At 36.1% G+C, this 27408-nt stretch overlaps 3 protein-coding genes across 3 annotated transcripts in view; 2 read left to right on the plus strand and 1 right to left on the minus strand.

Moving 5' to 3' along the window:
* The window catches only part of ifngr2 (interferon gamma receptor 2), a 187631-nt gene that overhangs the window by 25028 nt on the left and 135195 nt on the right, over nucleotides 1-27408 (plus strand). The gene's annotated exons all lie outside the window — the stretch shown is intronic.
* Nucleotides 1-27408, minus strand: part of iqgap2 (IQ motif containing GTPase activating protein 2) — a 68459-nt gene that overhangs the window by 6902 nt on the left and 34149 nt on the right. The window contains exons 6-29 of the mRNA XM_056233353.1: nucleotides 23612-23679; nucleotides 22389-22502; nucleotides 22080-22258; nucleotides 20632-20719; nucleotides 19515-19678; nucleotides 19336-19423; nucleotides 17327-17487; nucleotides 17083-17249; nucleotides 16848-16972; nucleotides 14657-14820; nucleotides 10635-10725; nucleotides 7133-7300; nucleotides 6551-6693; nucleotides 6288-6458; nucleotides 4884-4967; nucleotides 4688-4759; nucleotides 4536-4605; nucleotides 4203-4411; nucleotides 3730-3882; nucleotides 3373-3536; nucleotides 2939-3163; nucleotides 2165-2305; nucleotides 1735-1819; nucleotides 1152-1384 (exon numbers count right to left, since the gene is read on the minus strand). Of these exons, the coding sequence (XP_056089328.1) occupies nucleotides 1152-1384; nucleotides 1735-1819; nucleotides 2165-2305; nucleotides 2939-3163; nucleotides 3373-3536; nucleotides 3730-3882; nucleotides 4203-4411; nucleotides 4536-4605; nucleotides 4688-4759; nucleotides 4884-4967; nucleotides 6288-6458; nucleotides 6551-6693; nucleotides 7133-7300; nucleotides 10635-10725; nucleotides 14657-14820; nucleotides 16848-16972; nucleotides 17083-17249; nucleotides 17327-17487; nucleotides 19336-19423; nucleotides 19515-19678; nucleotides 20632-20719; nucleotides 22080-22258; nucleotides 22389-22502; nucleotides 23612-23679 (3327 nt within the window). The remainder of the gene's footprint in view (nucleotides 1-1151; nucleotides 1385-1734; nucleotides 1820-2164; nucleotides 2306-2938; nucleotides 3164-3372; nucleotides 3537-3729; nucleotides 3883-4202; nucleotides 4412-4535; nucleotides 4606-4687; nucleotides 4760-4883; nucleotides 4968-6287; nucleotides 6459-6550; nucleotides 6694-7132; nucleotides 7301-10634; nucleotides 10726-14656; nucleotides 14821-16847; nucleotides 16973-17082; nucleotides 17250-17326; nucleotides 17488-19335; nucleotides 19424-19514; nucleotides 19679-20631; nucleotides 20720-22079; nucleotides 22259-22388; nucleotides 22503-23611; nucleotides 23680-27408) is intronic.
* On the plus strand, nucleotides 12265-15081 carry f2rl2 (coagulation factor II (thrombin) receptor-like 2). Its single transcript, XM_056233369.1, has 2 exons — nucleotides 12265-12551; nucleotides 13320-15081. The coding sequence occupies exons 1-2, from the start codon at nucleotides 12488-12490 to the stop codon at nucleotides 14357-14359; spliced, it is 1104 nt and encodes a 367-aa protein (XP_056089344.1). The 5' UTR covers nucleotides 12265-12487; the 3' UTR covers nucleotides 14360-15081.

A 27408-nucleotide genomic window follows, 5' to 3' on the forward strand; every position in this document is an offset into this window, starting at 1 on the left:
AGGAACAATACAAGTCGACACCATTATGACTAAAAGTTTGCTAAGAAGTGTTTCCTACTAAAGCAAGGCGGTATTTGACTGGTGAGCGTACTACACACAGCAGACTGGTGGGAGTGGACATGCCCAGTGCATTATGGGTGTTGAAGTTTTCCTACCTATTTGAATAAAGGGAAGACAACAGGCCTTTTCTGTTTTCTTTAGTCAGAATGCTTGCACTCTTTTTTTTTTTTTTGTGGCCTTTCTACTGTATAGGCAGTCAAGTTTTATTGAAAGCCCATTTTGCCAGCTGTGAAGTATCCTTTAAATCTGTCGATTGTTTTGTGATTTTAGTGGAAAATCTGTGGATTTCGGTAGAATCATGGTAAAATATGAAAACCCCATCGAATTAACCAAAATATTTAATACACACATATGCAGGAGACATGGGAGTGTGGAATTCTGTGAGTAACAGCTGTTCAAATTCTGTGGAAATCTGTTTTGAACCAAAATGCATAATCAATTTACAATGCAAAGTATACTTGAATGAGAAGGTCACATGCTGTCATAAACTGCAATAATCCAGATCATCAGGCAGAATTGCTGAGAATCAGAGAGGAAAAGAAATCAGCAGGGAGTTTCCAGTAAGAATGACTCACCGGCATGGGAATGAGGGGCTTTGGGCAAAAGGTCATTTAGCACTTCCAGCTGCCTCACACAAGCATACACACACTAATATGTCTGAAGTGGCAACACATGTCCCTCCTCACTGCTGATGCCTTACTTTCATACAAAAACACTTCCTCACCTTTAACCTCAATTTCCATATATCTTTAGCCTGTCCTGACTAAAGATTTGTCTGATTGTTTCAAATCTTTTGTTCTACTCATCAGTTTCTACATAAAGTATTTATGTTTCTATGAGAAGAAAACAACATCGGACCCTATTGACTTTCAAAAACACACTGAGATATTCTTCAAAATACCTTCTTTTAAGTTCCACAGAAGAATGTAAGTCATGTAGGTTTTGAAGGGTGAGTAAATGATGACAGAATTGTCATTTTTAGGTGAACTATCCCTTTAAGTATTTGATTCTTCTCAACAGTAATAGTAATTTTTTTGTGTGACCCTAGACAAACTAAACCTTAAACTGATGAAGTGCTCTGTTCTCCTCACCTGAACCTTTGATAGGTCTGGGAGATGTAACTGTTCATGGGGGTAAGGTGGTCGCTCTCGTCCTCAAAAAGCTTGTTGGCAGCTGCATGCTGAAGCATCTTAGCCACTGACGCCAGGTTCCTCCTCTGCTCTGAATGCACCTGACCTCCGGCCGTCATGTCAATGATGTCAAAGCCATCTGGAGCCACAATGGCAGGATTCATGTAACGGTAATAGAGAAGAGTCCCTACAATCTGTGGGAAGAAGATGCTGCTATTCAAACTGAACTTATTCCATGTGAACCATTATTTTTCTGGGTTCTTGAGACCTTGACTCCACAAAATGTGATTTAGTTCATCTTTAATCTGTTGTGGTTCATCATGTGTCAAGCAATTATAGCTACATTTCAAGTATGAAATGAGCTTTGCAGGGAGGACCCATTGAATACATATTTTAAAAGAAACAGCTTTGCAGGCAGGACCCATTGAATACATATTTTAAAAGAAACAGCTTTGCAGGCAGGACCCATTGAATACATATTTTAAAAGAAACATTTGTATGAAATCTGGATAAACGAGTACCACTAAAATAGTCAACATCTGACCTTTAATAATTCATCCTCTGTGGCGTCAGGGAATTTCTCATGAAGCGTGTCCTTTAGAACTTTAGCAATATATCTCATGCCGTAACTGCATGCAAAAGAAAACAGATATCAAATAATGCAAAATAAAAATCTGGCCATACCTTAAATTAATGAGAGGTTAGTAATAAATGTTGTGTGCAAAACAGCACACAACGCTGATTCTGTATTGAAAATATTTCTTGTTTTTGGCAGACTCTCTCTGTTTTAACTACAATGCTGCCCCCTGGTGCACAATGACACTGTAAAGTTATATTGTATAAAAGAATCCTTCATAATACAAGAATTGTATTCAGCATACATATTTGACAAATATAACAGGCGAAATGAAAATGAACTGAATGAAGCATAACTGAACATCTGTTTGAAAGGCTGCAATGGTCTTTGTTCTTACGGGATGCTGTCCAGCGATGACATGATAGAGCCGAGCACTTTGTCTGTGACGGTACGGAGCACCTGATTGGAGGATTCCAGTTTAGCCCTCACTTCCTCGTGTGACAGAGCCTGGTCTGGCGTGACCTCATATGGCAGCTTACTATGAAGTGAAGTTCAACAACAGTAGTAATAAATAATTAAACAAAAACAAAACTAAAGATAGAAAGAGTATTAGTATTAGTATTAGATATGCAAATTTTTGTATGTATTTGAAAAAAGTCTCTCATCTTTACCAAGGTTGCATTTATTTGATCAACCATACAGTAAAAACAGAAATATTACTATTTAAAATAACTGTTTTCATTTGAATATATTTTAAAAAGTAAATCATAATGCAAAAGCTGAATTTTCAGCATCATTACTCCAGTCTTCAGTCACATGATCCTTCAGAAATCATTCTAATAGGCTGATTTGGTGCTCTAGAAACATTTTTAATATCATCAGTTGAAAACAGTTGTGCTGCTGAATATTATAGTGGAAACCAATTTATTTCAAATAGAACAATATAAATTGTAATTGAATGCATATTTGCTGAATAAAAGCATTCATTTCTTGCAAAAGAATCTTACTGACCCCAAACTTTTAGTCAATGTTTTATTGTTATTTTTTTTTTTTTAAATATGCTTATTGCATATTTTTTAAAAATATTTTATTGCATTTTTTTTTTTTTAAATATGGAGGGGAAATGGATGTGAGAAAGTGTGCGTAATATGTAAGATAAGAAAATATGAACCTGGCTTCTCCTGTAGCGGTCTCTAGCTGATTAACCCAGGCTTTGTAGATGTCTACAGGGTTAGTGTTGATGCCCAGGTTTTTGTCCTCAATGATCTCTTTAACCACTGGTCCAAGCAACTGCCTGAGGGCGTTCTGTCCACGAGCACCACGGTAAAAGCTCAGCACCATCTTAATGACTGTAGGGTTTCCTGTCACTATTTCCTGGATATGATCCACCTTAGATCTGCCAGAGATGACAGCAAAGTTACAATGATATTTGCCATGCTGTATATTATAAAGCAAAACTATACACATTGTACAATCAGAGACATTTTATTCACGTTTGATGCAATAATTATGAATTGAAATATATTAGTCTCTCTGAAACAATGTTGTTTTTGCATGCTCAAGCTAGAAAATAAAATTCTCTAAATCTCAGTCTCTATATCTTACTTGATCTCCTCTCGCAGCGCTGACTCAAAAAGCTTGAGCAGCAAGTACTCTTCCCGCTGGTTAGAGGCATAGTTATACAACGTGAAGATCACAGTGTCCATGAACTTGGTGGATTTGTTCTGGGGCATCTGGAAGATTAGCTTGGCCAGGTATGAAGGATTAGTCTGTTAAATTAAGAAAACGTTTAACTAAAAAGATTTACAGTATTTATAACATTTTGTGATTTTTTTTTTAAAATGTATAAATGTTTTACATACACACACACACACACATATATATATATATATATATATCTTCAGCATTCCAGTCTATTTCATAAATGATTTAAAATGACTGAATGTGGGCCAAAGGTCTCACTTGTAGAAGGTAAAAGAGATGCTGATAGGTCTCCAGTTTCTTCCTCTTATCTTTGCTCAGGCCCTTGATGCCCTGCTTTTCCCCCATGGCCAGATCTTCTTTATTCATTTTGTTCTTTTTGCTGTTCATCTTTTTGCTGTGTGACACCACATCCTGCCAAAGGAGAAAACATTGAAGTAGTTGGACAAATTAGGATGGATCAAAGGTTAAACTCAACTGGTTTGAACATCTGTAAGTGCTTCTACTCTTATGAGACTCAAGAAAACTTTTTTTTTTTTTTGTGTAAAAAAAACACAAAAAAAACAAGTGTTTTTTTGGACGTTTTTTTGTCTTTTTGGGAAACTTCAAACCTATATACATCAAAGGATAATGTAACATTTGTCTCATTAATCTATAGTATATACAATAAACAATCCACATAGCTCACAATCTCAGTCTTTAAATTATTTAAAACCCCCACATAAAAATAGCACCTGTAGTGTGATCCTGTTCTTTACTAACAGGCCAATCTTAATATCCATTAAATTCAGATCCTTTTCCATTTGCTGATTAGCACGAATCTTGGTGACCACTTCCTCTCTGAGCCGTGTCACTTCCTGTTCCTCCTGTAAATCGAGGCTACTTTGTTCCAGCAAGTGTACAAATTTACGGACCACTGAGAGAGGGGGATGCTGAGAACCGGCTGTTTGAAAAAAAAAAAAATGGAAAAACAATTATATTTACCATGTAAACCAATCAACTAACAATACAAGTAAATGTAAATTAAATTAGATAATACATTCAATGTAATAATGTAATGGACTTACTCAAAGTTCTGTAGTCAACTCTTGCTTTATTAGCCTTAAGGTAAGCTTGAATCGTCACTATTTCTTTCTCCTGAACACGACACAGAATATTTCAGCGTCATGAGTATGCAGATGTAGAAGCTGCACGTTCACTTGTGAGTGAGATGACTTACATGGTCTTTGAAGTACTGCATTCTCTTAATGTAGCTTCGTTTAGCTTTCCACATCTTCACCAGTGACTGTAACTAAAGTGTAGAGGAAACATGTTTTCATGCTATGAATAATTCAAGTACTGCGATTCAAAACAACAAGGTGAATATGGTATGATGAAAAACTGTAATAAAAGAGCATCAGTGATAGAACCGTTACCTTAATCACAGTGCTCACGCTGTCTTGGAAGGTCTTTAGTCTGTCTTTATACACTCTTCTCTGTTTGTAGCCCTTCCAGGATGCCTGCAATGGTAAACCAAACCCAATGTGAAAGAAGGGAGTATGCGATTATTGATGCAGCCCCTCGCATATGTAGAGTTTAGGCAGCCGGTACTTAAACTAAACTATACTTTCATAGTATAGTGTGTTTTTCAATGTTTTTATAGTGTTCATTTTCAGTGTCTTGTTAATGGTGCAAGCAAAAAGCCCTATGACAATTTTTTGAAGTGTTAACATAAAATAATTTAGATTTACATACTTTTGATGTGTAAATTTAAGCAAATGAATGTGCCAATCATACCAACTATGAAATTAAAGGGGGGGGGGGGGGGGTACAATGGTGTTTCATGTATTCAGAGTTGTTTACAGTGTTAATGAGATGGATTCTCATGCTAAACATGGCCAAAGTTTAAAAAAATATATTTTGGATGAATAACGGAGAATTTCTGTGCCGAAAATCTTACTTCCGGGTTGGTACAAGTTTCGGCAATTTTTTTTCGATCGTGGATCTAATGATGTAGACGAGAGTGGAACTCCTTATATGAGCATTTCTCTCGGAAAAGCGCGCCCGCGCACACGTCGACCGGAGGAGAGCGAGACCGCGCACATCAACATGTTTAGCTGGCCACTGTAGGTGTCTGTTTGTTTATTGTAAAACCAAATCATGTCCTCATAAACCACGAGTAAACGCGCAAGACATGGTGTTCTAAAAACACTGCGCTCAAGTTAAAATAATTTCTACTTTTAAAAAACTCCCGCCTCAGTCAGCATCAAACTACACTTCCCACATGTACACCTTTAAAGAAAAAAAAAATACGACGACATAAAGTGAAAATTAGTCATTTACAAAAACCGCTAAGCAAATATAAAAGTTATACAGTTCCAGTACAGAGACATCCTGCTGTAGTCGTTGCTGCTGCTGCTCGTCTTCAATTTCAGCCTCGGGATCTGATTCGGGATCAAAAATGTATGGCTGAATCTGATTGTTAGGCATGGTTTGTTTTGGGATGTCACAGCTTCCAGATGCTCTCAACGCAAAAGCTTCGCGCGCTCGGGATTATTTAGCACCGCCCACACGGCACGCCTCCACCCGTTCGTTTTTTTCCGGAAAGACTCGGTACAGCCTATCTTTCTTTTATAAATATAATAAAACTAAAGACTTTTTGGAGATATGAAGGATGCAATACTACTCTCTATAGGTACTCAAGATTAACATGAGATTGACTGAAACTGAGTGTTTCAACCCCCCTTTAAGTAGTATATTGTTTTCTTTAATTAACAATAATTTAAACAGATAATAATAACAAATATATTTTAAAAATAGTATTTTTTTGAGTTAAGCACCTGTAGTTTGATGACGCTCGGCTCTTGTTTTTGCAGGTACTCCAGTCTGTCAGTGTGTGCCCGCCTCACCAGGTATCCACGAATCAGGGCCTGCAGTTTGATGATCAGCGTCTCATTGGCCAACCACAGCTGCTCTCTGTTATACTCAGCTGTTACACTGCTCAAAACACTCTAGTTAGGGGGAAAGAAAATATTAAATGAACCGCAGAGCTATCACAAACAACGCAAAACACGGCAAATGTATGTTTGTGTTAAAGACATACCTGAATATCTTCTTTGGTGAGCTGTGAACTGTCATGGAAAAAATGATCTGGCTCAACCCATGTCCCTTCTTTGCTTTCGATGTTGTAGAAGTAATCATATTTATCCTTGATCTTGTGTTTTACCCATGAACTGCCACTGGTCCCTACAGATAACACAATTAAAATTAAAGCACTGTGATTGCCCAGAGGTCCTGTGAAGAATAACTTATTTATGAAGAATTGCATATGTATTTGCCTCTGTCTGAAATCAAATAAACCAGTAAATGTTTTAGATGATACTTGAAAAGTCTGTGGAATATTTACAACTAATATCTAACAATTTATCAAATTAAACTGGCAAATTTTGCACAAATTTGACACAATTAGGTTTGTTAATGCTAATGATACACATATACAGTACGAGAATAGGCTTGATAATACCATTCACAATATTCTGTATAATTATATAATAAATGATATTTAATATGCATGATAGTACATTCTCCAGCCTCAAAGAGTAAGGCAGATAACAAGAGCTAAGTTAATGTTCAAATTATAGCTAGACCTTCCAGACGGCAGTCATCAAGGGTGTGCTAGAGTTACCTTGTTCTGTTTGAGTGCTCTGTAACTGAGAGAGCTGGCTGTGGTAGATATGAGCACATTCAGGCAGCACTGCTCGAAGACCTGCATCAGGACACTGCAGAGCACCCAGTGTGGCCGTTGCATCGCCCTCAGATACTGCCCTGTTTATGTCTGCGACGGCCTCAGCCACTGAAATCAGACACGCAATATACAGAACAATCACTTTCAATCCTTGAGGATGGATAAAGTCACAGTTCTTCATAGAAAGGATGCATTTTTTTCTTTCTTTGCATTATTGTGATTTTTTACTATACATTTTTTACAATTTTATGTATTGTGACAATATTTTTGTCAGATTTATGTTCAGTTTGTTTGTGTTTAAGGGTGTGTTTAGATGACAACGATGTACTAAAAACAGAAAATATTTTTCTTTCCTTTGTCAAAACGATCCCTGTTTGCACGTATGATTAAAAAGGCTGTATTCTGCTGCCAGGCCAGTAGTTGGCGATGTCTTATGAGACACTATGCGCCTATAGACTGAACACATAATACGCATGCGCACGACGTCACTATTTTCACAAATTCGTGTTTTTGTTGTTTACATGGGGACACTAACGGTATCGTTTTCAAAGACTTGCACTTTGAAACGCATTTTCAAAAGCTTGCGTTTGCAGGCCCCCAAAACAGCGTTGTCGTGTATATTAACAGCCAAAACGCATAAAATGATTTCAATTTTTAGTTGAAAACGGTGTTGTGTAAATGGCACCGTAGTTTGGTTTGCCCTGTCTCCCTGCCTGTCTGTATTCTCCAGTTAGTTTCCTTGGTTACTGATTATGTTACACACCTGTTTCTATTTAGTTGATTATCTAGTATTTAAGCTCTTAGTTCCCTCAGTTAATTGTTCGGTGTCGTCTTTGTATGATGTGGTTGCGTTCTAGTGTTTTCCTGATATACGTATGCTGGGTATCTCCGAGTTACGTTGTTAATAAAGTGTTTTTCTGTTAGATTCTCCATAGTCATGCTTTCATTGCAGCCAAACGTGAAAATTTTATTTTTAATTTTATATCGATTTTTATTAATAGCTTATATATAAAATATATATTACAGTATATACGTTATAAAATATATTGTGCTCTGTAAGTATAACATTTCATTTTAAATGTCAAACCCAATTTGAAAGGTTATATGCCATTATGTGAATCATATATAATACTATACATCCTTCACAGGGATGTGTATAGGATATTAACAGAATTACAGTTTTTCTCGATTGCTTAAACACATTTCTTGAAACTATGCCTCGTATTCTCAAAACAGTAAACACAAATCCATAACGTCTCACCCAATTCCCCAAACATCCTATTTTCAGGTCAAAATGAAGCTCTACACTCAAAACCATTCACTCTTGCTGAAAAACCAAACTCTGCCCTCAGACAGGACACACAAGCCCTCAAAAATACACACACTACAACATAGTCTTACACACTAGTGCAATAAATTCAAAACAACATTTCCAAAACTGGGAAGTCATGTTGCTTGTGGTGGTCCCGCCACCCCACCTCCCTGTGATGATGGAGGCGACGGTGAAGCGACTCAAATTTGGCTGTACTCGTTGCCCAGCCTCCCTCATAGTCATATCATGGACAAGGACATGGCCAACTAAAGTGGCTTGAATTTCATCCGAGACTGCTTGTCTTCTTGCCCTTGCCCTTCCTCCTCCTCTTCCTCTTCCTCTCCCTCCTCCTCCTCCTCCTCCTCTTCATCTCCCTCTCCCTCCTCCTCCTCCTCCTCCTCCTCTCCCTCCTCCTCCTGCTCTTCCTCCTCCTCTTCCTCTTCCTCCTCCTCCTCTTCCTCTCCCTCCTCCTCCTGCTCTTCCTCCTCCTCCTCTTCCTCCTCCTCCTCATCCTCTACCTCCTCGACCTATTGCTTAATTTCTCTGTGGATCCATTGTTCCAAAACTCAGTAAACTGATTTGTATCTTTTATAAAAGATTGTATAACCTTTTATCTATCTATTGAGAGTGAGGAGTCACGTGCCGATTTGGGCGGGGTCTGAGCCGGTCGGCCATGATGGTAGGAGACGCTATCGGTTGCCAGGGGCAACGCCTTCAGAACTTCACTGAGGCGCGACTAAACATTCATCCAGAAATAGCGAAAGAGAGACAGCGCAGCTTAGTATTTGTTTACATTTTACCGATACGCCGCAGTTTCTTTGGAAGATATGGAGAAGGAAGAGAAATGAAAGGGGTTCTATCGGGAGAGAGTAAATAACAATGCTAGCCAGCTTAAAGAAACTGCTTGTCAATAAACTGACAGCAGCAAAAGCGAGCAAAGCCTGCTTTCAAAAGCAACACATTTCAGCACAGTTCGCCTTTTATTTAACACAAACGAACGAAATTAATACTCTGTTATTCAACTAGAGTTGTTTCATTTGTTATAGATATATCTGTACCGTGAAATGTTTTAAAAATACACTTTTTTAATGACGTACGATTCGCATTGACAGTGGAATGTCCGAACTGTTCGCTTAACGTTGCACGGCAGGTGCAAATGCACGCATCTGATTCATATCAGATTTATTTCCACATATGAATGAGGCCTGAATGAAACATCAAGTATGACTGAACTCTCGCAGTTTAACGTTACAGGTTTGGGGGTTTCTAAGTCTTGCACCCGCAGCCGCAACAGAATTGTTCATAAGCTTCTAATCCTCTTGCATTGTGTAGGCAGTAACGTTAGTCACTGATACCATAAACAAACCAGGTAATTAACTTTGTCAGCGTATGTAAAAGGTGGTAGTGCTTTGGTCTTTCGTCCATTCTGTAGCAGGTCGTACGGGTCCATGTTGATGTCAAGTAGTTTCTCTAAATAACGCTGCTTTGTGTTGTTATTTAGTCTCTCCCGATAGAGCCCCTTTCCTTTTGCTTCCCCCTTCTTCATTTATTCCCAAGAAACTGTGCCTTATCGCAAAAATGCAAACAAATATCAAGCTGCTCTCTCTCTCTGTCGCTATTTCTCTCGGTCTCACGGTCGAAGTAACCATGACAACGGATAGCGTATCCTTCCAAGATGGCGACGCCTTCCCACAATGCAACGCAGAGTGAAACACGTGACGTCACCTTCTCATTCTCAATTGAAGGATTTGACTGATGTGTGTACAATTTTGACTCTTAGTGTTTTCACCTGGGTAATTGTGTGCTAACTGAGCTGAAGCTGTGCTGACTTGAGTGAACAATATTGAATGCTAGTGCTTTCTAAATGACCACGTGGTGTAGGCAATGAGAAATGAAGGGATTTGTGTGTAGAGTTTTGCTGTGACAGTTCAACAAATCTGACTAATGTGTCAAAACAGGGGAATAGTGTTCATAGTTTAGTGAAATGGGTGTGCTTTTTGATAAATGGCATTATGGTTTTGAAATTTTAGTTCAAAAGCCTGGTTATAGTGTTTAAGCAATCGAGAAAAACTGTAACATAAAAGCTAATCATACATCTTTCATGCAACTTATATTTGGTTACAAACTTACATTTGAGTGCATCCTCCTGGTCCTGGTTGGCAGTGTGTACGGCCTCCTGGATCTGGTCCAGCCACAGCACAGCAGACTCATCTCCGGATCTCTATTAGCGCAACACACAGTCAGGGCAGGCTCAATACAAAACATGTGTATACAATACAATACACAGGCTCAATACGATACATGTGTACTGCTCACACACTGTCACAGTGCCAACCAAATCATCTGCTACTACACACCAATTTATTCTGAATGTAAGCAACTGTAGTAGATCAAGTATTAGAGGCTGTATTATACATTCTGTGCAACTATCACTGTTAAACAGGAAGTGTCTCTTTGGTAAATATCTTGTTTATGCAGGTGTTTTCACAGCAGTCATATAATATTATAGCATCTCTCAGTGCATGATGTCAAATGTTAAGAGCAAAGTTAACCCAAACATTTCCATAATTTATTTTGGAATTTTGAAAACACAGATGAACTGTATGAAAACAATGAAATGCTTTCCTTTATTTTACGATATAAAAAATATGGTGCAGTATTTGGTCTGTTGTGTTTCCCTACTTTAGAAACATTCCCACAGTAATAGGGAAGACGTGAAGAATTGAAAATAGACCAGAAGAGATATGTGAATGAAAATAGAGGGGAAGGAATTACAGTCAAAGGGTCAGATTTACTAAACAGGGCAAATTAGCATGAGGCCGCAATTCCAAAAAAGCGTCGATGGGAGAGGAAAGTTCAGCGTGTGATCTACTGATGGTGTGCAAATTAAAGAACACAGACGCAGCCGGATTATTTCCACAATGACCAACGCAATCTATTAAGAGCAACGCAAATTAGCGTCTGGTTTAAGACATGCTTTTTGGGGCAAGTAAATAATGGCGCAAATACCAGTAAATTGACTAGAACAAACCTTAGTAAATCACCTTGCGTGATTCATTTAAATATTCTCCTCCCATAAATTTGCGTCTGAAAGGGAAACTCCTACAAATGCATATGCAATAAGGTAAGCAGCAAAAATAACGCCTTTTCAGCGCTAATCTTTCACTCCATGTCTTTGGTAAATCCTGACAGTAGTTTTTTAAGGCCAAAAGAGGGTTTGCACTGGTGCAAGCTGTTAGTAAATCTGGCCTAAAGTGTCATCAAATAATTCATGGTATGTTGTTTGGTAAATAGTGTGGCCAGATTGCAAAGCTGCACTGTCTTTTACACATTTTTAACAGAATAAAAAGAAAAGGTTAAGAACCCGCAACCTGATGATATCAACTGCTGTGAAAAACTAAAGATTTATCATTCTACCTATCATTTGCTGACACTCAGATCCTGAAAAACAAAACAAAAAAGTACCGTTTCCTTTATTTGAAGGGATAAGACCTGAATGAAGTCAGAAAGAAAGAAAGAAAGAAAGAAAGAAAGAAAGAAAGAAAGAAAGAAAGAAAGAAAGAAAGAAAGAAAGAAAGAAAGAAAGAAAGAAAGAAAGAAAGAAAGAAAGAAAGAAATCCATTAAAGGACTTAAGTTAATCAAGTGGTCAGAACACCAAAATATAAACATTCCTGTATGTTATTTAGGAACTATTTGTGGACAGATATGTGTAAATAGTTTGGTCCACGAATTGGAACCATTTGGGGGAAGTCTCATATCACGTAGCATTTCCTGACATGCCTGAGAAATGAGCACTGAGCAATTCGGAATCCAAACTCCCTAAACCCTTACAGGAAACCGTCATGCCCTTCGACGCAGACGTCTAGCTTGATGGTTATCTCAATATACAGATGACTGATTTCCAGAACAGAAACTTGTAGGTCATGTTTAGTTGTTTGACAAACGATACTTTGTAAAAATTCACTGGAAAAACCTTTCAAGCATGTGGAGAACATTTGTGCTGCTGCTATTACCATTCATGTTTGAGGATTCACTTCAAGATTCAGGTAAGATCACTTTTCTCTAACAGTTAAAGATAGTTAGAGATCAACAGCTGATTGCTATGTGGTAGAGATGTGGACATGGACTGAAGTCATGATTTTGTGACAAAAAAAAAACTTTAAGGTTAGTTGACTAACTCTCAGCTACTGAAGCAGTCTATGATGACAATGGAAATGTTAGTAGATCTATAGAATTTTCATCATCTAAAACAAATAATTCTCAAAATACAATGAGCCACAATTAAAACAACAAAGATGGCGAGTTTGTGAGAATTTTGGAAGGTTGTACATTGCTGAAAGAACAACAAGAGTCAGAGAAGGAAAACAACAACTAACCCTAACTAAATAAATGAAAAGTAAATATGTCCACAGTTAAAATGTAACACTTCAATGAATTCAAATTAAAAAAATACAAAATACTTGATGTTGGCAGCTTGTACTGTCTTACTCTTACAGTTAATGTTTGTCATGTGTGATCCATCATGATTTATAGGCACGTCAAATTTCCACAACCAATGTTTTCCAGATTATTCCAGCTAAAACAATTACTAAAATATGTATTTAGAATTTAATGTGCAATGCTATTATTATTACTGTTAAAAATAATGACTTGAAGCCATGTCTGCTCATCTAATAATTTGTTGAATGAATTACATTGAATTCAGTTTAAATGTAACTACATATTTCAGTATCAAGCTGTGTGAAACTGTATAGAGAATAAAGAATACACTTTATTTCAGTATTTCAACATTGTGTTTTCTAACATTTTTTCAGCATCAATATATACCAGCATCAATATGCCAAAACAATCAATTCATCCAAAAACGTTTCCTGGAACAATAGTGTTCAATAGTTCCCTGTTCTCCAACACATCTATCCAGCAGCCTGTGATAAACGCCTCTGATAAAGTCATCGATTACATCACTGGAATTGTCAGCACTAGGATCATTCCATCCGCGTACATCCTAGCCATCCTCATCGGGATCCCCTCTAACGTCTTTGTGTTGGCTTGCCTCAGTGGAAGAAAGAATCTTTCCAGTGGTATCCTATATTTTAGCCTAGCAGTTTCAGACCTTCTCCTGCTACTTTCTCTCACACTCAGAGTCCACTATCACGTCAACAACAACGACTGGATCTTTGGAGAGCTGGCCTGTAAGGTGGTGACTGCCTGCTTTTATGGTAACACCTACTGCTCGATCCATGCCCACATGTGTATTAGTGTGATGCGCTACCTTGCGGTGGTCCACCCGTTCCTCTACAGGACAATGTCGAAAAGGTACTGTGCGATCTGGTCGAGCTTAACCATGTGGGTGGTTTTTGCTATTGCGATGGCACCAGAGTTTCTGGTTCAGCAAAGCTACCGTGTTTCCGGAGAAGAGTTGGTGACGTGTCATGATATCCAGCCCTATAAGGAAGCATCCTACAAACCTTTGATTCCATACAGATTGAGTCTGATCTGCCTGGGGTTCATCCTGCCATCGCTGGTCATCGCATTTGTTTACGGATCCATCATCTACCACCTAAATTGTTCCAGTCGTGACTGGAAACACTACATGAAGGCCAGCACGTTGGTGTTTGGGATCTTTTTAGTGTGTTTTACTCCATGTAGTGCACTTCTTTTTGCACACTATGTGAAGTTGTACAGTGAGAAGCAGTTTGACCTGTATTATTACTACAGAGCAGCCGTATGTCTGTGTTCTTTCCACAGCTGTCTGGACCCTTTCCTCTCTTATCTGCTCACAAAAACTTCAACTTCCCAAGTCAAGTTTAGATCCTTTAGCTCTAGACCTTTGACCGCGTTGTCCACTGTCTAAGGCCTTCTAAATAGCAGGATGTTTTTGTTGCGGACCCTGCAAGGGTGGGCTTCCTTATCTAAAATGGCTTAACAGTGGATTGAGGATGTTATGGTTCGACTTCCCACTTTGTACTAGTAGAGGCTCATTACTTTGTACAGAAGTGAAAGAAGTTGGACACACAGAAGTCAAGCTGAATACAAAGTCTTTGAGACCATGAAAGAAGTGTTTAAGTAATTTGAATAAGAGATGAATAATTCAAATAAGAGATGTAACCTCATCACATTTCATTGGTTCAGTGCTGTTATTCTATTTCACCTTGCAGATTAGTTCTTTGGTGGTCAGCAGTAGATCATGATAGTGTTTGGCGGTGGCTGGATTGACTCCCTGTAGTTTAGCTGTAGGGAGTAGGAGGGTGGCGAGTGTCTTCTCTGGATCTCCAGAATTTAGAGCTTCGTTGATCTCAGCGATAGCAATGACTCCTACACACGGAACATGAGAATTTTATGTGATCAACAACTCGTGATGCAATGGAAGAGTCATTGATATGTGTACATTTCTATTAAGAAATTGACAAAAATGTCTTAAATTCATTATGTTTATACATTCACAAATATGTTGTTTTAAGATATTTAACTTCTATATATATTCCACCTTTATATATTCCACCTTTTATATAAGTCCTCCACCTGTTTACTTGTGTGATTCATTAAATGTTCAATAAAACTGTTCTGTGTGATTTACAGACTGGATCATTTGTTCTTAATTCATACACACGCATCCACACAACCACATAGCGACACCAGCTTATCAGAACATTATGGAGTAACTTTCTCAAAAAAGACATTCTTTGTATGGTAGATTTTAATAACCTTCAAGGTTCAATGTATTTGAAAGACCACCTATGAGTTAAACACATCATTAATGAGAAGGCCTTTTGCCAAAACTTATTTTGATATTATATTATTCAGCTCATCTGAAATAAATAATGTAAAGAAATTTCTTTTTTTCTTTCTTTTTTTTTTTGAAGAGTGAAATGCATTAAAGGGGTCATATAATACCATTTTTGTACAAGCTAATATGATTCTTTAGGGTCTAAATTAAAAGTTTGTAATATACTTTAATTAAAAATTCTCATTAGTATTGTAAGAAAACACTTATTTTACCTGGTCAAAAACAGCTCTGTTTTCAGCACGCCGTTTCAGTGCATATGACTTTAAATTATCATGAGCTTTGCTGACTCCGCCCCTCTGTTCTGTGTGTACACCGTTTGTAACACAATAACACAATAACCATAACGCGTTGTTCAGTATAAAAGTGGAATTATGAATTATATTGAGAACGTCATACATAGAAAACATGCCGTAATGTACCCTGACTGAGTGTAAACCTTAGACGCATTCATTGTGAAGCGTGCAGCTAGCGATTTGCAAAGATTAATATATTAATATAAAGTTTAATAAAACGTTTCACTCACTTCCGTTCTTCTGGAGGTTCAGCAGGAACACGAATATCTGGTACCGATCCTTTTTAGCAAAGCTTCTTAGCAAATCCAGCTTTATACTGACCCTCGTTTATAAAGCAGTCTGGTGTGTGAAATGATTCGCGCAAACATGAAAGCATTGACGTTGCTCGTGTGGAATATTCCCTTCGAAAACAAAACTCAGCCACTGCGTCTTCAGCGGTTCGGATTCAGGAACATTAAAATGACTGTGTTCGTTATTACACCCAAGAACAGAACACCACAATCGCTTAGACGCCATTCTGCTCATAGACAGTGCTCCGGCACATCAACAATGACCGCGCCGGTCCGGTCCGCGCCGCACAGACTATGATTGACAGCTACCTCATGTGCGAGGGCGGGTCTGTGTTGAAACGCTCCCGTCAATCAACAATCGTGGGAGGGGCGTCCGTTTTATTGACGTCACAAAAACGAACGGCTCAATTTGAGGCAGGGGAAAACATATAAGGAGATTAAAACAAAACCACTGGATGGATTTTTATCATTATATGATGTTTGTGTACAGGCACTGCCAACACATTTCAGTACAATCAACTTGTAAAAGTGCATGTACCATTATATGACCCCTTTAAAATTAGATACACTACATTTTGAAAAGAAAACGCTATTTAAATACCTTCTTTTCAAACTTCGGTAAGCTTTTTAAAATGTTTTTGAAAGAAGTCTCTTATGCTCACCAAGGCTGTATTTATTTAATCAAATCCTGATTTGGTTCTCAAGAAACATTTATAATAATCAATATTGAAAATGTTGTGCTGCTTAATATTTTTTGTGGAAAATGTGATACATTTATTCAGGATTCTTTGATGAAAAGAAAGTTTCTTTTCTAGTATTATGAATATCTTTACGGTCACTTTTGAACAATTTAATACATCCTTGCTGAAAAAAAAGTATTAATTAATAAAAAATAAAAATAAAAGGTTTATAGAAAGAAAGTTTAGTTTATATATATAGTTTAGTTTATAATTTATTTCAAAGTTTGCTTACTCTCATGTTCCTCGTGCACCTGGATATTGACAGTGTCGATGCACTTCTGAACATCATTCCAGGTGAGGAACTCTTGACCCTGGGCGAGGGACTCTGCTCTAAGACGGATCAGTGTGTCTGCATATCTAACAAAGCAAAACAACCACATGATCAAGTTAATTATTAAATTGTTTCTCAGAGTGGCATATAGTATTCTTGGCATCTCTCTCTTTTTCAATCAGTAGAGTCACTGTACCTCTGTAAATTGTCAGCATCCAGACCGCTGAAGCCCAGTGGAGAGTCACTGAGCTGCTCAATGACGGCCACTGAGTCTTTGGTGTCCAGAACCTCATTTAACACAGACACAGCAGACAGCATCTCCACAGCTACACACAGCTCCTCATGAGTAAGACCAGCCTTGTTCTGAGGTGACAGAAAATGTTAACTTGTTTTGTAAGTAAGGACAAGAAAGAGCTGACCGGGAGAGTAAGAGAGCTGACCTGAGAGCCGAGCTGCAGGCTGAAGAGCTCGGCCTGGTACAGGCTGGCAGCAGTGTGGTAGACGATGGGTAACTGGGCCTCTGGGTTCAGGAGCTCCTCCACGGTCTCTTCTGGAACGCCTCGACGAATAGCTGCATTGATCGCAAGAATCGCCTCCTGCTCTGTGTCCATCAAGAGCACAATAAGCAGTAGTATCAGAAAAACACAGAACAATCATATAAACACAGTATATGCTGGTAACAAATCAGTAATCAGCTGCTTTTATATCTGTATTGGTCAAAACAGAATATAGATCGGCCGATATTGTATATTTAATTGTGAATACTAATTTCCCCTATTTTTACATTTAGATTACCTCGGTTAGCCATCATCTGATGCTCACTTAAAGATAATATTTTAAAACACTAATAATTTAATAACACTGTTAAATGTTATCTTTAGCGGATCTCAAAATGAATTTTTCACATTGTACATTATAATTTTAAATATTTAATTTAATAAATTCACTTGTATCGATTGGTTTTCAGTTTTTAGCGTGTTTAAGCAAAAATGAAATATAAATGATTTGTTTTTATTTATTCATTTACTTATTTATTTTGATAGTATAGCTGGAGTGAGGACAGGAAGCGAAGAGAAAGGATTTGAACTCAGGTTGCCCGAAGCGCAACTGCGCTACATGTCAGCATGCTGCCCATGTATGGCAAGCCGTTTTAACTTTTATTCATTTCCAGGATATGAATACTTGATATCAACAATTAAATTTTCACTAGTTAAAATTATAATTATTGATATCAGAAATAATATTTCTACTAGTAACAATGGCAATTTTTGATATCAGGAATTACATTTTCAATAGTAACAATGCTAATTCTTGACATCAACATTTACATTTTCACTAGTTAAAATGGTAATTCTTGATATTAACAATTGAATTGCAACTAGTAAAAACTATAATTCTTGATATCTGTAATTGTATTTTTACTAGTGAAATGTCACCATAGGCTGCCATTCAAAATCAATTCTTGATATCAAGAATTTATTTCTTACTAGTTGAAATTCCAATTTCACATATCAGAAATACAATTCTTACTAGTAAAAATCTTTGTTTTTGATATCAAGAATTAAATTGTCACTAGTTGAAACGTCTATTCTTGATATAAACAATTGAATTACTACTAGTAACAATGTTCATTTTTGATATCAATAATTAAATTTTCACTAGTGATAATGTTAATTTCTGATATCATGAATGTGATTGTTACTAGTAAGAAAGCCATTTTAGATATCTGAAATAATATTGATATCAGAAATACATTTTCAGATATCAAAAATGAAAATTTTTACTAGTAGCAATTCAGTTGTTGATATCAAGAATAGACATTTAGACTAGTGATAATTTAATTATTGATATCAGGAATTCACATTTTTACTAGTAACAATGTAATTATTGATATCAAAAATTATATTTCTACTAGTAAGAAATCAATTCTTGATATCAACAATTGATTTTGAATGGCAGTCTATGGTGACATTTCACTAGTGAAAATGCAATTGTTGATATCAAGAATTACATTTTTGATATCAATAATTCAATTGTTGATATCAAGAATTTAATTTTTGATATCAAGAATTCAATTGTTGATATCAACAATTTAATTGTTGATATCAAAAATGTAATTGTTGATATCAAAAAATGTAATTTTTGATATCAAAAATGTAATTGTTGATATCAACAATTCATATCCTGGAAATGAATAAAAGTTAAAACGGCTTGCCATAGCCCATGAGGCTATTGGCTCAGAATTATTTGTTCTAAGGCACTCAAAATGAATGAACTCAAAACTATATGTTGATCCATTAAGAAAGCCATTCACGTTATTGTTAATTTCACTTTTATTGTAACACCATCTAAACCGACAATGGTCACATAGAGAGTTTCATAACTACAGAGGATCTACACTCGAGTCTTTACGTTATCTGCCAGTCAAGAGTACATGTATGTGACATACTTCGTTTCTCGGCCTCTGCAAACTCATTACAGGAAGTAATGACCCTCTGAATCTCTTCTCTCTCCAGCTGAACACCCGCACCAGCATCCTACAAATAGATGTCATACACATGCTCATCAAATTCATATGACCCAAAATCAAGAGTAATTTCAACTGATATAGATAGTCTGCTTCAGTACCTTAACTTTATGCTTCCTGTAGGACGTGAAGTGCTCCAGGTAAAAGCAGGAGTTGTGATCAAGGACTCCTACAAGACCAAGTGCAGGCAACCGAAGGCTGGCCAGTAGGGCTTTCTGATCCTCAGCATCAAGAGCCTGATTTACTTGCTGAATAGCTGCTGATGCTAGAGAGAGAAACTCATTATTACTGTACATAACATTTACATTATATTCACTTCAGAGAATCTCAAGAATATTTTCAAAGCAGCCTACTATGCCATACAATAAAAATGAATTGCTATAATTTCATGGATGATGTATTGATTTCCCTGAAGTGTCCAAGTGCTCTCTTAGGCTTCCCTAAATTTGAAATCATGAGAAGCAAACAATAAAAAGCTACAAAATGAGCAATATACTATATAATGAGTTCCAAGGGGCTGGAGGCTACTAATAAACAGTGTTGTTATTGTTAACTAAAACTAAAACGTTTAAAAATGTTTTTGGTAATTGAAAGCTGAAATAAAATAAATTATAGAAATTAGATGAAAAACTTTAAACTAAAAAAAATCCAACTCAATGAGAAACATTGCCTTGGCAACAAACCAAAACAAATACATTTAAGTTAAAGAACTAAAAATACTAAAACTAAAATAAATTAAGGCTATATATATATATATATATATATATATATATATATCTTTAATTTATTTGTATTTTAGTTTTAGTATTTTTAGTTCTACAACTTACATTTGTTATATGGATAAAAAGGAAAAAAAAACTAAAATAAAAAATAAAAAAAGACAAATAAAAGCTAATTTAAAATAACAAATAATTGTATATAAATAATACTAAAATAACAATGCTAATGAAAATGCAATTTTGTTTATTGCAAATCATACTGTTAGCATAACAATTTGAATGAAACGCTGCATACAAATAGCGTTGAATTTTAAATATTTCACCTAGATTTTAAGTCATAACTTTGCATTGTTTTATTTTTATTTATTTTTTGCAATTTAAAACTAAACTAAAATATTTATTTCCAGGATTAAGCTTAACAACAACAACAACAACAACAAAAAACATTATATTTTAAGTGGTCTCAGCCCACTTTTGCTGATTAATGTCCCACACTTACTGTTCACGAGGTCTACATTGCTCTGGATCTCTTGCTGGGTCAGTAATTCTTCATACACATCTCTCTCTTCAGTTGCAACAGACGAACGCTAAACACACATACAATATGTCACAACAAGACTTTTTTTTTTTTAAACAGATAAAACTTTTCTTTTTTTTTTTACAGGATAATCAGGGGCCTTGTGCCCTTGAGCAAAGATTTTAACAGCAGGTTGAAAATTAAATGAAAAAAAAAAAGCCTAATACAACATTTACCCACTTAGATGTAGACACAACAAAATGACTATTCAATTAAGTCACCATCAGGGGATCAGGTGATGCTGGAGTCAGCAGAGTGTGTGAGGAGTGTTAGAAGACATCAGCATTTAACAAGCGAGGCTGATTCTCAGTTATTTTTTAATCAGAATCCTGCTGATTTTGCAACTAAAGGTATGCTAGAGCTTGTTTGAAAGGAGGCTGCAAAAAGAAACACAAACCAATTTGCTTTGCATGCAAAAATCAGATATTTGCAAACACATGTCTAAAGTTTTCTGTAAATTATGAATAGTCCTCCTTGGAAATTATTGCTTAATCTTTAAGTTAAAAAGATTCTGATATTCACTTGTGTGTTTTTACTGTTTGCCTTCTTATGACTAAGGCTTTGTTTATACAACACATAATTCCCAAAATCCTAATTAAACCAGGTTTTAATTTATACAAATGTGGTTTGCACTGGGTTTGTAAAACATTAGTCCTGACATGCAGATGTAAAAACATTATCATTCTTGCTGCCTATTGTCCAGTTAAAGGTTGAGGCATAGTAACTCACTACTGAAAGATCTGTCTAACACTGTCCTAAAATCACTTTACCAATGGCATGTTAAACTATAGACAAATATGCAAGAAAACTATTTTATCTAAAATGTAAAAATGTGACTCTTAAGTATGCTACTGTCAAAAGTTTGGGATTCCTCTTTTTTTTTAAACAAAATCAATAATTTTATTCGGCAAGCATGCATTACATTGATTTCTTTGTTACATTCAATTTCTTATAAAGAGTAAAGACTGTTCTTTTGAATTTTTTTATTTCATGAATTCATCAAAGAATCATGAACAAAATCATTGTTTACACAAAACTATTAAGCAGCACAACTTTTTTTTCAACATTGTTAATAATAATAACTGTTTCTTGAGCAGCAAATCATCATATTAGAATGATTTCTGAAGGATCATGTGACACTGAAAACTGGAGTAATTCAGCATTGCCATAACAGGAATAAATTACATTTTAAAATATAATATAAACTAATAGTTATTTTAAATTGCAATAATATTTCACAATATTACTGTCTTTACTGTATTTTAATCAAACAAATGCAGCCTTGGTGAGCATAAGATACTTATTTCAAAATCATTAAAAATATGATCAACTGAAGTGTGTTTCTACACTTATATGAATATATAGTTTACCCGTCCCGAGGCCTGATCCTCTTTCCTCCTCTTGGCGTTGCTGAGTGTGTCCTGGTAGGCCTGGGCCAGTGGTTTCTTTGTGTTTCTCAGTAAGGCGTTAGGGTTCTGCAGAGCCACCACTGTGTTCTCAGCATGGCCTTTGTCTATGGCCTCATTAATGGCAAAGACAGCAGCGTGTACTACAGATATAAATCAGAAAGAGGACACAAAAACATGCGATCATGAGAATGAGGACAAAGGTATGTAATTTAAAAAGATTTATACTTACACAAACATATGACTAGATAAAAAACAGATAAAGTCACTCACATGCAGCTTCATCTACTGAAAGTTCATTGGCCAGGATGCCACCGATCTTGCTGAAGGTGGGCATCTGGATGCCATATTTCTCCAGTTCTTTCCTCATGTTACTGATCTCTTCCTCTGTGGAATGAGAATATGAAATGTCATCATTTAGGTTACATATCTTACATACATATATCTTTTAATTCTAGCCTATTTACTATCACTGACACGTTACTAATCTGTGGCAATATGTACATGCATATTCACAGGACCTGCACCTGTAATGCATTTGAAAAAAAACAATGGCTGTCTTGCCAACATACAGGTCGAACAAATCAAGGTCCTTGTTACTTTAAATCATTCCACAATAAGTGCGTCAACATCAAACCACTACAGCAAAAACAACTAGCTATAATCTTAAATGTGTTTTCACCTCCATCATTAATTCGTTACAGTTCACGTCATAATGACTTGAACTCAATTTTTCTGATGAGGTGTCAAAACACAATGACTGAGATGAAGAGTTACACTCTGAACCGAGCTAAAGCGGTAATTACCTGTCATAACATTCCCTTCATTAATCAAACGCGGTCAGCACCGTTTCTGCAGAGCGCTCACTATCATTGAAACCTGAGGCACTTTTCTGCCTTGTCCTGTAAACTGAGCTGACAGAGGATCTACTCTTCAGTTATGGATATAATTGTGTGGCTGTGCTTTGAGCTCTGTTATTGTAAGGAAACACCACTATATGCTTCAAAACTCAAATGTAAGATTGCACATACTACATATTAACGATTGAGGTAGTTTATGTATTATCCTTTGAAAAACCCATATTTGTTTATTGTTTGTATAATTATTCCAACTATTCAATGGGGTTATATATAGAACCCTATAGGGTTCTTGATTTTTAAGAACCCTTTCAGGGAAAATGGTTATATAAGGAGAAATGTCTTAAATGATTGCATAATACTTTCATGTTTACAAGTTGTTTCAGTTTTTCTAGTGATAAAGTGTGTTTACGAGCTAAAATTAAAAATGAATTGAAACTAAATTAATTAAACTAAATCCATAAAATGATCCCATGATGGGAAGCCCAAAAAGGTTCTTTTAAGGTTCAATATAGAACCTTTTCTTCTAAAAGTGTGGTTGGCTGAGGTAGAAAATATGAATTTCAGCAGTAAATACATTTTTTATTGACATTTTCTGCCAAAAAATGGCATTGATCTATGAGAATGACTGTGGTTTACCTGTGAAGTCAACTTTACCCAACAGGTCCTGGATCTGAGGGGCAATTCCCAATTTGTAGAGGTACAAGCTGCACAAAGAAGAACAAACAAATAAACAAACAAATAAATGCACTATATCATAGCGAGGGAATGAGAGAAAATCAGAGATAGCACAGCAATTTCTGCATGAGAGCAGGGTTAAGGATTACACAATGAATTTGGAAGTCAAAATTAAAGTCAATTTATTTCCATTTCACTCCAAAATGGTAGAAGCAAAAGACAATTAGAAATATTTAAAACCGTTCTACTGCTTTGAGTAATGGTGCGTTCACGTGCTATGGTAATTATGGTAAATACCAAAAGCCGACATGGAAAATGCACATGAATACCCCCTCATGTGGTATTTTCCACTGGGCAACTCATAGAATATTTTGATGCACGAGTTGCCGAGATGAGATAACCTTTGACCATTTCAAAATGGCGGAGAGCAATGCAAGAGTTGTGAATGGTAAAAATATGTACTATTCATGATCTAGAAAATATACAGCATATATTATTTACGTTTGAGTTTTGATAAATCATTTTCTTGCTGTAGCAGATGACTTAAGCAATCTAAAATAGTTTTAGCTAAATAACAGGTATGGATCTCCATCTTTTTACCACATTACGACAACAAAAGCACTTGAACGCAACACACTGGTAAATACCAGTTCACAAGTGGAAAATATCATATTTTCCATAGCACGTGAACGCACCATAAGAAACATATATCAGCTTTTAGCCAGGGTGAAACCATCATAAACGACTAAGCAGCAAGACTTTGGGGTGTACAAGTGTTGGGAGTACAGCTATACATGTTCACAGGCTATTGTAGAGGCACAACTTCAATTCTCTTGGTTTAACTGTAATATGAGGGAGCAACATCTCTAACTGAACTACTAAGTCAGGAAAGAAAATTTCTCGCAAGTAAATAAAGGTTGATCAACTTTTAAAAATGAGGAGAAATCAACATTGACATTTTCTTAATCCTTGAGTCCCTTGGCCTTATATGACAAATTGAACTATCCCTTATCCAAAGAGCACCGGGATATGAAGATTTTTACCCCAATAGCACTCTTTGCATTTCTTGAATTCCCATATGTTTTGTTGTTGATGTCAAAGGTCATGTGTACAATTAAACTTGATATTTTGAAGAAACTTATTATGTTACTTGGTAAAAGCAGCGAAATTAGAACAAAAATAAGCAAGAAAACAAATATAATTACATATGGGTTCACATACAATGAGGAAAAAAGATGGTTTGTCCAAACCGCATCTTGAATTATTGTAATTTATATATATATAAGAAAGAAAGAGGGAAAGAATGCAAGAAAGAAAAAATAATAATTTTCAGTTTGATACTGTGTTGTGCCCTGAAGCCAAAACCAGTTGGGAAACACTGTTTTAAATATTTCACTACCTTTCTTTGCAATACCGACCATTACAAATAAAAAAATGTAGCTACAATTCTCTTCCACTAGAAGGCAGTACACAGTTGTGTTAAGTCTAGCACTATGCTAATTTTGGAACAGGAAAATAGCCTCCAGTAAGTGTGCAACACATGCTGGAAACTGCATTAAACTTTTATCTATCCACTGACTGAGGACAAATAGAGGAGTAATGAATTATTAAAGGTGGTGTGCAACTGAACGTTTATGCATGAGAGATAAACTTAACGTGCTTTCCTTAACCTTTGACCCCTACATCAATAGCCAGAGAGATAGACACAGTCTGGTGTGAATTAATCCTCCTAACTACAGAAGGGCCAAAGGTTAAGTGGCTTAACTGGTGTAAGAGATGTACTGTAGGCCCCTATACCTCATGAGTCACAAGCTTGATTATATTCTTCAGAGCCAAATGATACAAACATTTCCATTTATGGATATCAAAGTATAAATGCATAATGCAAAAATATTTGATATAAATATATTATATATAAAATAATTGTGGCAAGCAGTGCAAGGCCGAGTGCCATGGGAACGGAGCCGTGCCTCGAGTGACGACAGTGAAGGACGAGAGAGGACTAGGCCTGGGACTTTATGTTTTTGTTTTGTTTTAATTTATGCGGCAGTCGTCCGTGAGGGGCTGCATGCCACTTTACTTTCGTTTTGTTGTTTGTTTATTTTTTTGGATTAAAATTTTATGTTAAACGTTCGCCGATTCCCACCTCCTTCTTCCCTGAACACAAACCTTGTTACAATAATATATAAACATCATTGTATCATATATACTATTATATTAGATATTTTGACCCTAAAAAACTGATGATCTAGGGGACAAAATATATACATATGTCAACTATCTAATGCGAAGTATATGCCAATGGTGATATAATGATGTCTGAGGCATCTCTGGGCACAGTCTCAGTGATGTATAGTCTTACTGAGCAACTTAACAACAGGGTCAGGAAGGAAGAGTGTGTGCAAGGCAAAGGGAGGAAGCCAGTTAACCCACACACAAGACAAGTGAGAGAACGAGAGAGCAGGAAGCACTATAAATCATTTACTATAAAAGAAGTCTTCCTGTGGTTATTCATTAGACGCATTCCCCTGTGCACACTAGCTGCCAAATAACTAAAAGTTATGATTTGCATGCATTAAGACACCAATGAATTACCTGGCTTTCTATTTAAAATGACTCACCATGAATGGCTTTCTACGCTTTCAGTCACTCAATGGTTTTCTGATAAATCACTTAGCATAAAATAAAACATGTTAACAACTGAATGATATATATGACATTTTCCAAAAAAAAAAAAAAAAGTAGTGTTTCCAATGCAAACTCATCTTTACAATTATAGGGTTTTGTGGGTGGTTGTCAGGCTGTTGATATGTGGTCACTAAGGTTCTGCGTTGCGGTTTGGCAGAAAAGAGCCCACCCTGTTTGCATGATACAACTCAAGTCCCTCCTTTCATGTACACTAGTTTCAAAAGTTTGGGGTCTGTATTTTTTTATGTACATTGCTCACCAATGCTCAATAATACAATAAAAACAGTAAAATTGTGAAAAAGTATTACTTTTTTTTCTATTTGAATAGCTTTTAATATGCAATTTATTCCTGTGATGTCAAAGCTGTATTTTCAGCATCATTACTCCAGTCTTCAGTGTCACATGATCCTTCAGAAATCATTCTAATATGCTGATTTGGGGTTTAAGAAATAATATTAGTATCAATGTTGAAAACAGTTGTGCTGCTTAATATTTTTGTGGAAACCATGATACAAGTACATTTTTCAGAATTCTTTGATGAATAGAAAGTTCAAAACACAGCATTTATTTTAAACAGAATTCTTTTGTATCATTATAAGTGTCTTTACTGACACTTTTGATCAATTTAATGTGTACTTGTCGAAAAAATATAACTCGTATTAATGAACTTTGGTTACAGTATAATGAGCAAAAAAATAACTAAAAAATAAAAAAATAAGCAATGAACAATAGTATATTTATTTAGCAGTTGGAAATACCTAATAGAGAGCAATAAGCTTACATACCTTAAATAGAAACCTTTTGTCACATTATAAATGCATTTACTGTCATTTTGATCACTTTAATGCATTCTTGTTGAATAAAAATCAATTTCTTACAAAAAAAAAATCTTACTGACCCCAAACTTTATAACGGTATGTAAGTTAATGGTATTTATTTGCCCATTTCATTGTTACCTAAGTCTGATTGTTTAGAAAATCATAAGTCTGATTGTTTAGAAAAGTGAAAGCACACTTCTCCTCAGCAATAACTATTCACATTCATGTGTGTAGACCAAACAGTGTGGAACA

This window comes from Rhinichthys klamathensis, unplaced genomic scaffold (genome assembly GCF_029890125.1).
Source record: "Rhinichthys klamathensis goyatoka isolate OS25496 unplaced genomic scaffold, OSU_Roscu_1.1 h1tg000369l_1, whole genome shotgun sequence".
Lineage (NCBI taxonomy): Eukaryota > Metazoa > Chordata > Actinopteri > Cypriniformes > Leuciscidae > Rhinichthys > Rhinichthys klamathensis.

Bases quoted from the DNA above. Each gene is read 5' to 3' on its own strand.
- f2rl2 (XM_056233369.1), top strand. From the start codon at position 12,488: ATGTGGAGAACATTTGTGCTGCTGCTATTACCATTCATGTTTGAGGAT. The intron at 12,552-13,319 runs GTAAGATCACTT...ACATTTTTTCAG, and splicing joins GGATTCACTTCAAGATTCAG to CATCAATATATACCAGCATC.